The 14145-nt window shown below is 45.7% G+C and overlaps 1 protein-coding gene across 6 annotated transcripts in view; it reads right to left on the bottom strand.

Annotated features, from left to right (window-relative positions):
- The window catches only part of DYNC2H1 (dynein cytoplasmic 2 heavy chain 1), a 256601-nt gene extending 253006 nt beyond the window's left edge, over positions 1–3595 (bottom strand). For all 6 annotated transcript variants that reach the window (XM_059418474.1, XM_059418477.1, XM_059418470.1 and 3 more), the window contains exon 1: positions 3345–3595. In XM_059418474.1, the coding sequence (XP_059274457.1) occupies positions 3345–3539 (195 nt within the window). In that variant the 5' untranslated portion in view covers positions 3540–3595. The remainder of the gene's footprint in view (positions 1–3344) is intronic.
- Positions 3596–14145: the final 10550 nt, after the last annotated feature.

The raw sequence follows: 14145 nt of genomic DNA on the forward strand, positions 1-14145 counted from the left end.
TGCCTCTCTGCCTACTTGTGATCTCTGTCTGTCAAATAAATAAATAAAAAATCTTTAAAAAAAAAAATGTTTCCTTAAAGTATTTGTGCATCAAACTTTTTCATTTAAGTTGTATAACTAGATTAAAGTAAGAACTGGAGGAGCTAAATTGGAATTCACTAAAGCAACCATGTTTAAAATAGGTCAGTTCACAGTAATTAGTCCATTGGCTGAAAAGTGTCTTACCCAAAATAAGTGTTTGCTTTATATATGCATTTTCACAGTTGCTCTCATTTCTTTTTCCAGAAAGAGAAGTATATGTATTAAAAAGCTTTGAAACAAGTTCACTGCTGTGCATGTAAACTCCTTATAGATGAGTGAGATTTCATGTTACTTTTCTTTTACCCTAATCATTATATTTTCTAGGCACAAAAAAGGAACTGGCATTTACTCGGTATTGCCACATTTCTCAAAATGTCATTTGCACACATTAAAATTCTATTGCAGTATGATCATTCTATTCCAATTACAAGCAAGAACAATAAACTACAGATAGGTAAATTTGAAAAATTCACTCTTTAGTCATTAAACTGTACATACCCAGTACTCTCTTTCTCCCACCTATCTAAAGAAAGGAAATTCAGAGAATATATATTTTATCACCAAACTTTGAAAACAATACCCACAGTCACCGGCCGAGCCCCCAGCCATCAGCCACGGTGGATGATGAGCTTTGTCCTAGCCAGCGGCAGTGGGCTACCGCTGCTCTTCATTCCCAAGAAGAGGAAAACTGAAACAGCACCCCTCGCTGCCTTTCCTGCCAGTTTCCCTACCAGTGGCAACTGTGATTTTCCCTTAACTGAGGAAATTTGGCTAGCTCTTAATTCAAAGCCCAAAAAATTTTCTTTTTTGAGGTTGCAAAATAATTCTCTCACCTACTGGGATCCATCAGGCACCAGCCTACCACAGCCTGCTGCCTGTGTTTGCACAGCCCAAGAGCAAAAACAGGTTTTTTAAAAAATGAAGAGGGCCTTGGTATTTATCTTTTGCTTAGAACATGCTTCCTCTAAATCTTCTGTCTGCCTACAGCTTATCATGGAAATCTCACTTCAAAGCTCACTAATCCTGACAGGTAGCCCTTCCCCCTCCATTTTAACACAGTTCCCCATCCCTCCCCGATCAGTACTTCAACACTACTCTATTTTGATCTTTTTTTTTTTTTTTTAAGATTTTTATTTAAGCGAGCAAGAGAGAGACAGACAGACAGTACACAAGCAGGGGGAGCAGCAAAGGGAGAGGGAGAAGCAGACTCCCCATGGTGCAGGGAGCCCACCATAGCACCAGGACCCCATGGATCATGACCTGACCCGAAGGCAGACACTTAACCGACTGAGCCATCCAGGAGCCCTTCTATTTTGATCTTAACCATACTTATCAATGCCCCAAATTATGTTACATTTATGTATCTGCGTGTACATGTTTACCCTGCCTTTGTGCACTACAATGCTACTCCTTGAAGACAAATTCTGCCGTTTTCAAGGCTTTATTCCAAGCATCCTGTACAGTGCCAGGCCCATCCTAAGTACTCAATATTTATTAACTTCTCATATCATGCTAACGGTCAGACATCTACAGTGAAACATAAGACACAACAAAACATTTCAAACATAACTGGAAGTCTGTAGTGTGCTGTATGACTAAATATAAAATATATTGCTGGGCTCTAGCCTAAACTGCATTAACCTGAAAAAGTTAGCGCTTCAGGGCACCTGAAATGTCAGTTAAGCATCTGCATGGGTCCAGGTCATGATCCTGGGGTTCTGGGATGGAGCCCCACAACAAGCTCCTTGCTCAGTGTGGAATTTGCTTCTCCCTCTGGCCTTCACCTCATTCTTGGGTTCTTGCTCTTTAATAAATAAATAAATAAATCTTAAAAAAAAAAGTTATCACTTCAATTTTCAGTACCCAACCCAAGATACATTTTCAGCAATCCAAACCCTTCCTCTTCGTGTTTTCCCTGGACCACACTCTCCTTAAACTTTCCGTGGCACTTCCAACAGTGTACCCTGAAGTTGTTGAGTGGTGCCCGTCACCTCAGGCCCCTGGAGGGAGGCTCTGGAAGGCAGAGGCAGAGACTTCCATTCTGAATTCTACCACCACTTAGAGCAGTGGAGTGGTTACCACCTGGGATGGAACATTTGTGCCTCATTTCCTTCTTTTGCTGTAAAATGGAAATGAAGACAATCCCGCTTTAAAGTGTTGCTGTGAATGCTGAATGAGCCCATGCGCATCATCGAGGCCGTAAAGCAGTGCCTGAAGAGTGTCTTCTAGACCTGTGGAGCCCAGCAAAGTGCCCTGAATATGTAGAGTTCAAAATCAAAGTTTATTGAAAAGCATCGAATTATATCCAAGACTACAGATTCCTGGTGAATGACTCAATCATGGAACAAAACTGCTCTCCAGGTTTGCTGTGGGAAGCCTCTCCCGGACCTTCAGATATGGGCAAACAGGAGAGGAAGAGGTTTTACAATAGGTCTTTCCTTCTTTTACTGAACCCTGCAATGCCTGACACCATCCTTCAGAGTACCACCCTCAGGTTTCCTTATCTGAGCCGGGACTGCAGCAGCGCCGACGGTCAGTGAGTCAATCACATACTGCCACTCAAAAAATAAATAAAGAAAGAAAGAATTCAAACTTTGAATTCTACTATTTCCTTAAAGATATGAACTCTTAAGCAACCTTTCCCTCGAGTCCATTTAAGCTCAGCGCATACCCCAAAAAAGATACACTACAATGTGCCTCAAAGAACCTCAAGAGGGAGGAGAAAAACAACTTTTCCGGTAACACAGGTGATTTCTTTTTAACTGTTAACACACGTGTAGCGTTTAAGAACAAAGCAAAACTAGGAGAGCGCAGTGGTGTCTGCTCAGGTGCGCGAGTGCAGCTCAGCACAGCGTGGGGGAAGACCTGGCTGCGGGGTTGGGGGGGCTGGGGAAGAGGAGGGAGGACCCCCGAAGGAGAAGACCCAAGGAGGGGAAGGTCGGGGGGAGGGCCCGGTGGGGGCGGGGGTGTCCAGGAGGCAGGTTGACGGGGGACTGAAGCGGGTCCTGCTCAGAGGGGAGCCTGAGTGGGGGTTCCCTGATAAGGGCTGAGCAGGGCCCTCTTCGGGGGTAGGCCGCGGGGGTCCCGGGGGAGGGAGCCCGAGCCGGAGGGGGGGGCGGTCCCCGAGGGGACGTGAGCAGGGCCGGGTCCGGAGGGAGGCCGCGGGGGTCCCGGGGGAGGGAGCCCGAGCCAGAGCGGGGGACGGTCCCCGAGGGGACGTGAGCAGGGCCCGTTCCGGGGCGTGCCGAGCGCTGGGGCCGTACCGCATTGGAGAAGGAGACGCCGGCGTCCGAGCGCTGCGCCCGCAGGAGCATCTGGTTGCCGTCGTCCAGGAAGTTGTTGATCTCGGGGCCGCTGCACGCGAGCGGCGGGTCGCAGGGCTCCGACGCCAGCCCGAAGTAATTCTGCGTCGTGGTGAAGATGAAGACCTTCCGCACGTCCCTGCCTGCGCCCGCCATGGCGCCTGCCCCCGCAGCCAGCCCGCCCGCCGGCCCGCAGGCTTCGCGGTTGCCAGGGCCAGTCGCTATGGCGACGGAGCGCGACGTCGGCGCGGCGTGGGCGTCAGCGCTCGGGCACGCGCACGCACGGCCCGCGGAGGCGCCCGGAGGCTCCGGGCTTGGAGGGCTCCGACCGCGTGCGCGTGAGGTCGCCGCGCGCCGCGTGTTCGCCGCGCGCCGCGTGTTCCCCGCGCGGACTTCTCGGGGCGGCGGAGGCCCTGGGAAAAGGCCGAGGGAGAGCGGCGGGGGCGGGGGGGGGGCGTGACCCCGCGTCTTCTTCCCGCGCTGCTAGCTGGGCTGCCTCATCCGGCACCTTCGCCCTGTGCTCCGCTGCGGTTCCCGAAAAACCGCGGCCACCGGTCTTCCATCTCGGCCGCTGCGCGACAGCAGCCTGTGCGGGATGCCCGAGCCCACGGCTGCCGCTCGCTCGCTCGGGAACCGAGCCGGCCTGCGCCCGCTCCCCGTACGGACGGAGCAGCGGCGGGGCCGGGCCCGGGTCTCCTTGCACACCGCGGCCCCGCGCTCAGCGCTCGCGCGTCGGGACTCAGAACCGCCCCGCGTGGCTGCGCGCTGCTGTGGGCCCGGCCCTGGGCAGCCCTTGGAGTGCGCCCTGCCCTTAAAGCACTTTGTGGTCTGGTCGGGCGTCATCTGTCCTCCGGTTAGAGCCCTCATCCCGAGGAACTCGAATTAATTAATACAAATTAATTTGCATTCAATTTTCACAACTTCCTCGTAAAACTATATTCTTTTATAATTGGAAAGAGGGTCTTTTATCTTCTGAGCATCTTAAGTAGGATTTGGGAATGGGAACTAAAGAAAGTGGGACGCTGTGAATTATAAAGGGAAAGGAATTCAAATTCTCAAGAAATAATCCTCGAAGTGGGAGCGAGGAGTCCATGAATTGGGTTGCTGGCCGCTGGATGGGAAACAAATCCAAACAGGAGCCCGAGATGACTAGGTAGCTAAGACAGATTTTGGAAGCAAAGATGGCTAAATATGGACACAGGGATTTTTGCTCTGCAACGGACATTATGACCCTTCACGTGGTCTTCAGGAAAGCCGCCTGTACTCACAAATGCTTGGTCTAGGTGAGCCATTCCTATGGAAATGCGTGAAATGGTTGCATTCAGCATCCATGGCAATGTGGTAGGTATGAAGGCAGGTAGGAACATGAGTCTGGGAAGCAGATGGGATGTAGGGAATGTCATCCTCCCGGGAAATTGTAGGAATCTTTGTTGGGCTTTAGACTTCCACAAGAGAAAGCATTTGACTATTCAGATATAGTGTAACCCAGACATCAAGAATCATAGAAACTCCAGTTGACATGTAAGCCCAATGAGGGTAGGAATTTCATATGTCACTGCTGTGTACCAAAAATTAGCCATAGAGTGGACCAAAGACCAATTAGTTCTCTGTACACATGAAGCTTCAATAAATCAGAAGGAATCTCAGATATAACTAACGTATACGCAGATGATTAGTTGTAGAACGAAGACTGCTACCCAGATAGATCTCCAGGCTCTACATCACAGTGGAGGCCAGCCAGCCGCCCCCCAATATCCCTTCTCTCCTTCCACGGCTAAGTAGTGGCTACTTTCCAGTTGTGGCCATTAACTCATTCTTACCCATAGGATGTGAGCAGAAGTAATGTGTGCCACTTACAAGCCAGGGTTTGAAAGCAGTGAGTGAACCTTCATCTTTTGCCAGCTGGATATAAAACAAGAGATGACAAAGCCATAAATGTGTAGGTCGCAGGGCTCCTTGCTCAGTAAGGAGCAGGACCAGCAGCTGTTAAGCAAGAAATAACCTTTATGTGTTTGGACCATTTTGCGCATATGTATGTGGGTCTGCTTTTTATAGTGAGTTAAGCTACCAACAGAGCAATTTATATCAGCAGTAGGGTGCTGTTTGTTTTGTTTAATTGAATGTACGATGTTGGTTTAGTAGTGGGCTAGCAGGTGGCATGAAAATAGGAAATGTAAGCTGAAGAACAAGGGACAAAGCCGTTCTGAGCCAAACTTTCCTGATTTTGATCAATATTGGCATATCTCAAACATTTTAGTGTCAGGTCTTTATACTTTAAAAAACTATTGCAGATACCAAAAAGATTTTTTGTGCATTATTTCTATCAATAGTTACTGTAACAGTCATGAAAACTGAGACTTCCTTAAACATATTTATTCATCTATTTAAAAATAAGAAGTCCATGACTTAGTAACATAAACGACATGCTTTTATAAAGATAATTATTCCTAGGCTCCTGGTGGCTCAGTCAGTTAAGTGTCAACTCTTGGTTTCTGCTCAGGTCTTGATCTTGGGGTCATGAGATCAAGCCCCATGTCTGGTTCCATCTCAGCAAACAGTCCTATTGTCCCTCTCCCTTCTCCTCTGCCCCTCCCCCACCTTATGCTCTCACTCCCTCTCTAAATAAATAAAATATTTTTAAAAATATAATTCCCCACACAAACATAAATTTGGTGAAAAGACTGGCATTGTCTTACATTTTTTTTTAAATCTCTTTATGCCTTAGTAGGGGACAGCTAGACCCTCTCTCTGCCTCTTCATGGTATCTCTTGCAATAAGCTGACCCACTGAAGTACTGGGAAAAACCTGCCCTCACATAGACGTGTAGTTCGAAAATGGGAAAGAACTTTAACAGCTTTTTCAGATCATTGTGAATGTTGTTCATTGTTACTAACATTCCACAAGTGGTAGTTTCTTAAAGGCTAGTTGCGGTTTGGAAATCTGGAACCGTATCAGTGATTCAACATTTCACACTCAGCTACATTAAAAACCATTGATTATCATGCATGCTGAATGGATCTTTGACCCACGCAGTTTTGTAACATCACGTTATTGGTCCTTTGAAAAATACTGGTTCACTGAGCTATGAGGATCTTCCAAATGTGAATACATTTCATTATGCAATATTTTGAAAATCACATCTGTCAGTATACCACTGATTTTATAAGTTTTTATGTCTGAAGAGGTGGTCAAGCTTACATCAGAAAACTTAAATTTTCCACAATTCTATTTCTTGCATGCAGGATTGGCAACCAATGGAGTCAGATGTTTTCCCTGAAATGATAGCCTTATTTCATTCATTTCTGGGAAAAACATTTGCCACATATCCCATCTGCGTAATCGTAGTTTTTGTCACTCTTCGGGTAAGCGTGGTCTTGCATGACATAAGCTGCTGGTGCAGACCATGACTCCAGTGGCCGGTCCTTTCCGGAAGGCAGCCACTGTGCCTCTGCATGTGGCCCACATGCCTCCAGCTCTGGGATTGAGGAAGTCGATAGTCTCTACTCCTGTAAGAAGGACACTCTCTTGTGGCTCACGGAGGTGAAGAACAGGTGACTACTGGAACAGTGTTGTGTCCTAGCCTGGATCTGTGCCATTGTTCCACACAGAGTGCTACAAATGTGGAACCATCAGCCTGGTTGTGGGAAACCACATGCCTGATTGTCCGCTGAGGGTCTCATGGGACTTAGATCAAGATGCTGGCCAGGCTGAGTCATTGGGAGCTTAGGCTTCTCTTCCCAGCTCCCATTGTGGAGGCAGAATTAAATTCCTTGCAGGTATAAGACTGCAGTCCCCGTTACTTTGCTGGCAGTCAACTGCAGTGACCGTGAGTAGGTCAAGGCCCCCACGTTCCTCACCTCTCTCTGTAGCACCCACACACCAACTCGACCTTGTGTCTCCAACCTCTTACAACAGGAAAGGCCTTATTCCCTCTCAGGGTTCACCTGATTCGACCAGACCCAGTGGATAACCTCCTTTATTAAGTCAAAGTAAGCTGAGTAGTAAATTCAGCATGGGAGTGATCACCCATCCCTTTCACAGGTGTCACCCCCCTCCCCCCGCTCCAAGTTAGAGGATCACATGGTATGCAGAAGCCTCACACCGGTTGAGAATTCTGCCTACCACACACACCAGTGCTCTTGCACTATCAGTGAAAATGTCTTAGGTTGTAAAGACACTGGGACCTCCCAACCCCCAAAAAGATCTTCCATGTCTGCAGGGATCCATTGTTTCAGTTGATCTCTAACAGATCCACATCTGTTCTATGCGAGGAAAAATGTTTTTCTGTTTGATCCATTATGTTTGACAAAGATTGGGCCAACTTACATTACGATGCTAGTTATAAAAATTGTTCCCCTTATTAAATATGCTCCTTACACTGACTCAGTTTAAAGAAAAACATGCCACAGGACTGTTGTAGAACTGTTGATAGTACAGCAGTAACCCTCTAGTTAACTCTTCTTAGTGGGGGGCCATGCATGATGGGTGTTTTCAGAACCCCTTCTTCAGGCTTACCAAAGCTGCGATTTACCTAGGGCATGGCACTTGGGGATTACAGTTACGGGCATAACGAAAGATACATCCTAATGAGACATTTAATGCTTACATATATTTACGCCACTAAGACCAAAGGAACTCTTTCTTCCGACTGTTGATAAGTCAGTGAGTGGTCGCCAACCATCCCTGCTGGGACACAGGAAGCCCTTTCCTCCATAGTCAATTGCACTGAAAATTGTGGAGCAAGAGGAAGGAGCTGTGTAAGCGAGGGAGTTAGTGTGTGTTTGTAACACACAGCCAAAGTTAATTCTTTGGTCTGCACTTCTATGCTCCTCCTGCCCCCCCCCAACAGGAATCCTGGGCAGAGTACAGGAGAGGGGTAAGAGGCCAGAAATGTGATGATTTCTCACAAAGAGAACCAGAAACAGACATTAGAGGAGAGCAAAAATGGTGGAGTTCCTTGCAGATAATACTTGTGTTTTATTATTAAAAAAATAAAGACATTATCATTAAATAATTTTAATATTTTGAATCTTCTCTCAAATTTTAAATACTATTTATTTGAGTGCTGGTGTTTTTCATTTTAAAATTAACGGCAAGAAGTATGGGAGGTATGGCAGACACTGTACCCCGCACTTATTTTAAGATGAAAAGTACACTGGTCTTGGGAGAATTTTTTTTTAAAGATTTTATTTATTTATTTGAGAGAGAGTGCATGTACATGAACAGGGGGTGGGGGACACAGAGACAGACAGACACATACTCCCCAGCTGAGCAAGGAGCCCAGTGTGGGACTCAATCCCAGGACCCTGGGATCACAAGCTGAGCTGAAGGCAGATGCTTAACCTACTGAGCCAACCAGGCGCCAGGGGAGAATTTTTTTAAGTGTAGTTTTGTGATGTTTTTATATTTCCTGGAAAACATTGTTTACATTTATTGAGCTTTGGTTTATATTTGCTTATATGCAGGCTTAACTGACAAATATCTTCTTGGTATTGAGGGAGAAACCATGTAGCAGAGCACTCATGGGCTCTGGAAACTTCTCCCGTCAATTCTATTCACGTTGTATTAGCCAAGCAAGTTGCAGGGTCACATCTACCATTGGGGCCAGGTAAGGGCAGCTGGGCCTTGTGCACGAAAGGAGAGAGAGCAGAAGTTTGAGAGCCATCCAGATGAAGACCACACCTTCCAGACATCTTTCTAGTTAAGAGAAAAAATACTGCTTGGGCCACACAAAATAACCTCCCCCGTTTCTTTCTTCTGCCACAGTCATGAGCACAGTTCTAGATAGTGGCTGTTCAAATGACAAAGAACAGAGCCCCCAGCTGACCCTGGACCAAGGTGGAACGCCAGCAAGCAAGCCCATGTCTTCAACAACTGAGCTCTTGCCTTCTTTGTCACTGTGGCCGAATGGAGCCCTGCAGACGTACCCACCCTGTCTCACACCAAGGACACTCCACGAATTTACATGACCAAGCAAGTTTGGGATGGCTTTATGGAATGCTGTCTTTCCTACAACAGTCACAAGTGACAATCATTTGTCTGATAAACAGAGCCAGTCCCTGTAATTTTGCCTTTCAGTGTGATCAAGTATGCTAGTGAAAACTACTGTTTTAAGGTTCTTACTATAAAAAAAACTCCCAAGATAGTAATAGGTAATATTTTCCTCTGTAATGATGCTGATTTTAAATGCTTTAATGCGGCTTTCTTGACCGTGTGCCTGACCTAGCCTACCTTTATTTGCAGGAGACAGTCCCGCTGAGACTTGTAACAGAACATCTTATAATATTATTTTTAAAAAATACGTAACCACTGATACAAAGTGCTAAAAGGAAAGCTTTGTACCATGGCAGCTCCTAATAAAAATGTTCACATGAACTGTTAGTAGGAGTCTCTTATTTTCTATTTCCATTTTTATTTACGTGAAGTGATAGCTGAGAACAGGCAATTCAGCCACAGCTTTCTGCTTCGCAGCTCAGCATCTTTTTTGGGATAACTTCTGTGATAAAATAACCCTGTGACATCACACCCTGTTGCTATGAGAATAGAGCATCAAAAGATTGGTAGCATCAATTACTCAAGAGGGTAACTCAGGACAGATTTAAAGGAAAAGAGACCCAAGTTTTCAGGTATCACCTTGGCACCTTTAGTCCCCGCAGGTATCTAACAAGTATGAAATGTGAAACTTTACACCACTGAGGACCTTAGTCTCTGAAACTAATGGAAGACTCTTCCATCACGTGTCTCCTGTTCTTGCTGGGGATGCGAAGCCAACGCATGCTTATCTGCGGCAGTCCTTTATTGGAGAAAGGAGAGGGATTGAAATCTCCACATGATGCAGGTTCAAGTGTGGCTCCTCATGGGCCAGCAAAATGCAAGCCAGAAAGATGGCTCCTCGGGGCATCCTGCTGGGGATGCTCTGAGAGCTTGTTTGTTTTAAGGCTCAAAGTATTTTTTTTAATCAGGGCGCATGGTTTCTTTACCTCAAAAACTTGGCTTTCTGATATATGTGCTTCTGGTTCCCGTATTGTAAATCCCGCAGCTCTTTCCATACAAAATCTCCAGAATGATTCATCTCTGCTTCCTCATATACGTGCCCCTTTCTCTCAACAAATGAGGCTATCTGAAGGCTCTCCAAAACACCAAGTTTCTGGCAAGGTCAGAACCTTTCATCTGATCTTTGCAGAAAGATTGTGCCGCTTTTTTCCCCTCAGTTTTGAACTGAGAGAGCTTTTAGTGCCTTTTTGTCACTTAAAGCTTTTAGGAAGTTATTACCTAGACCTAGGGTCTAGGAGCAGTTAGCTTTTCTAACGTTAAAGGGATCTTGATCTGTAGAATTCCTTAGTACCCTCTAACCCCTCCAGAACACCAAACAATTCTCATCTGAGCTCCCTTTGCTGTCGCACACAGCCTGGTGCTTGGGAGGGTTCAGTGGCTGGCTCTCTCAGAGCAGAGCATCCAGTCAGGTCTGAACAAGCTGCACAGATGTGCAGCTGGGCCTGCATATGGGTTCTACCCAAAACCTGTGTGGTTGGAAGATGGGGCTGCAGACAGACTGTGCGACAACTAGGGGAAGGTTGTCTGAGAATTGGCTGCGTTTTTTAGCCTGTGGCGGGAACAGCAGAAATGAGATGCTAGAACATCTTTCACACAAGCCCACACTGACTCCTACTGCTCGAGAGAGGGTTTTTTTAAAAAATGTTTGCGTGCTTTTCTTCTCCGCACATTCTTGCTCATGACCAATATAAAGGATCAGTGTCATTATTACCTCAAGGAGAAATAAGACTATAAAATCGACATGAAAAGAACACTTGGTTTGGCTTTTTTACTTTAAAAATATGTAACAGTTGAAGCTCATCTTGGCTCAGACTCGGAGGGAGTCTCTGTGAGGCCGGAGGTTTGCTCTTTCATAGTGTCCCTTCAAAACTGTCAACTCTTTCTTCCCTGGATCCTAAATACAATCTCATCCCAACCCCCTATTATTGTAGACTGTGCTTCTTTTCATTTGGAGCCTCTCTTTGCAGGACGATACATTCAGGTCTTGATGGACTCATGTCAGGACTCAGATACAAGACCGAAACAGAAGTGGTGTCACTTAGAGCAGGATGTTTCATCATGTTTTCTGTCCCCTCCACCATGATGGAAGGCAGTGGCCCCAGATGGTGGCTACTCTGTGTGGGGTCCCAGAGAGAACCACGGCCACAGTCAGACTGCAGGCGATGTGCTTAGCACCCTGCTTTAGGGCATGGAGGACGTCTGGCATATATTCTATAGTTCTGCACTATGAGACCTCCCTCGAGCAGTAGGAGTCATTGTGGGCTTGTGTGAAAGATGTTCTAGCATCTCATTTCTACTGTTCTCCAAGTTTTCTTTCTCTGTTTTATGTGTGTGGAAATAGTTTATAAAATGTTGGCCTGCAAGGTTGTTTTGAGAATAAATAATGTATGGAAAGGAGTATTTATGCAGATCCAGGACCAAAATTCCATGTGGCATCCCAGAAATCAATTTATTTTTTTGTGTTGCTTCTTTTTCTGGCAAGTGCCAATGCCCTATTTTAAAGAGGTGTTAAGAAAAAATAAACTGTGTACAGAATATATAAATTAACACATTTTAGGGGCCCATTTTTGGCTGCCTCAGTTCAGATGCAAATCTTTTAAAATACCTTTTTCATCACTTCCTTCTATAACCTTCAAAAGCTAAGGGATGTGCGTGTAATTAGGATGCTGAGTAGATGGCAGAGCTGTGGCTGTCCTTTTGCTTACTGCCCTGTTTGGTATGAATCCGTGTCCCCTGCTGTGCTAGATGGCTATTTAATTGTGTTTTTTCTCTATCCTTCTATGTTCCAGTAGGATAAGATGAAGGATAAAGGGATTACATCTTACTGAAGTCACTGAGCATCTTCGGATTTGAAACGAGAACATATGAGTTTCTGCTTAATGCTTCATGCCTCTCCTTCCTTCTCATTATCTTCATTAACAAAATTCTACACAGAAAGAACCACAGTACTGTGTCATAGTTTGCTTCTCCACAGTAGGTGGCTTCTTGATGGAAACGAATGTATTTTCCATGTTTTAGCAAAAGAAGAGATGAAAACCACATACCTCAGTGCTTACGTACTGCTCAGGGGCAGTGAAGCCCCTTCTGTGAGTAACTGGAATGGCCCACGTTGACCAAAGAGGTACAGTGGCGGCAGTAGGTACAGATCAAAATACAGTGAAGAAAACCAACTCCATCACTCTGGAAATCATCTCTTTAATGCCACTGATGAGTGTAAATTATTGGCCCTATTCTTTGTTCCTAAAATTCTCTTAAACGCAAATGCACCCATGTCAACCCCCCAGCTGACTGTAAGATTCATGGATACAGGAGTCATGCCTGTCTTTTATATCCCTAAGCCCAGCACAGTTCCTGGTTTAAGCGATCATTAAGTTTTGTGTGAGTAATAAACTTAATGAGTGAATACCATCCATAGACTCATGGTTTCATTTTTTTTCCCCCAGAGAATTCCACAGATGCAAGTGAGATCCTATCCAGTCTAAAGTCCAGGTGTGGTGGGCTCTTCCTTCTCGGGTCTAGAAGAAGCAGCTGTAGCTGTTGTGAGAGGAGTTCTTCTTCAGGGAATACTCAATGGAGAAAAGACAGTCTCTTCAATAAATGGTGCTGGGATAACTGAATATTCACGTGGAAAAGAATGAAACTGGACTGTGCTCATACACCACTCACAAAAATTAACTCAAGATGGGGCAACTGAGTGGCTCTGTCCGTTAAGCCACTGCCTTCGGCTCAGGTCATGATCCCAAGGTCCCGGGATCAAGTCCTACACCGGGCTCCTTGCTCAACGGGGAGCCTGCTTCTCTCTCAGCCTCTGCCTGCCACTCTGGCTGCTTGTGCGTGCTCTCTCTCTTTCTCTGACAAATAAATAAATAAAATTAAAAAAAAAATTAACTCAAGTGAATTAACAACTTAACTGTAAGACCTGAAGTCATGAAGCTCACAGAGGAAAACAGGAATAAAACTCCCTGACATGGTCTTCATGACTTTCGATTGTGACATTGAAAGCATAAGCAACAAAATAAAACGTAAGTGGGAGGATATCACACCCAAAAGCTTGTGCACAGCAAAATAAAGTGAAAGGACAATCTATGGAATGGGGATAAAAACTGCAAACCATATGCCTGATAAGGTGTTAATATCCAAAACATATAAAGAACTCGTACAACTGAACAAACAGCCACGAAACCAATAACCCAATTAAAAAATTGGGCAAAGGACATAAACAGACATTTCTCCAAAGGATATATATGAAAGGCCAACACGTACATGAAAAGATGTTTTATATCACTAGTCATTAGGGACATGCGTATTAAAACCACAGTGAATTATGACCCCACATCAATGTTAGAATGGCCTTTGTCAAAGATGAGACAGCAAGTTCTGGCATGGATGGAGGAAAAAGAACCCTCGTGCACTGTTGGCAGGGAAAGAGTATAGAAGATCCTCCAAAAACAAACAGAGAACTACCATGTGCCCCAGCAACTCCCCTTGCAGAAGGACAGGCGCCCCTTGTATGCCACGGGCGTCAGAAGCACCAACACTCCCGTACTTAGCTGAAAATCTGTTTATTGTAAGGTGTGACTCCCAGAAACGTTACTGCCAACAGCCCACTCAGGACCTTCACCCGCCCCACCCGCCGATGAGCGCAGATTCCCTGGGTCGCAGGTACTACCCGCGGCACCGACACTGGATCAGCTGGAGAAAAAGGGTT

Source organism: Mustela nigripes, chromosome 1, assembly GCF_022355385.1.
Source record: "Mustela nigripes isolate SB6536 chromosome 1, MUSNIG.SB6536, whole genome shotgun sequence".
Classification (NCBI taxonomy): domain Eukaryota; kingdom Metazoa; phylum Chordata; class Mammalia; order Carnivora; family Mustelidae; genus Mustela; species Mustela nigripes.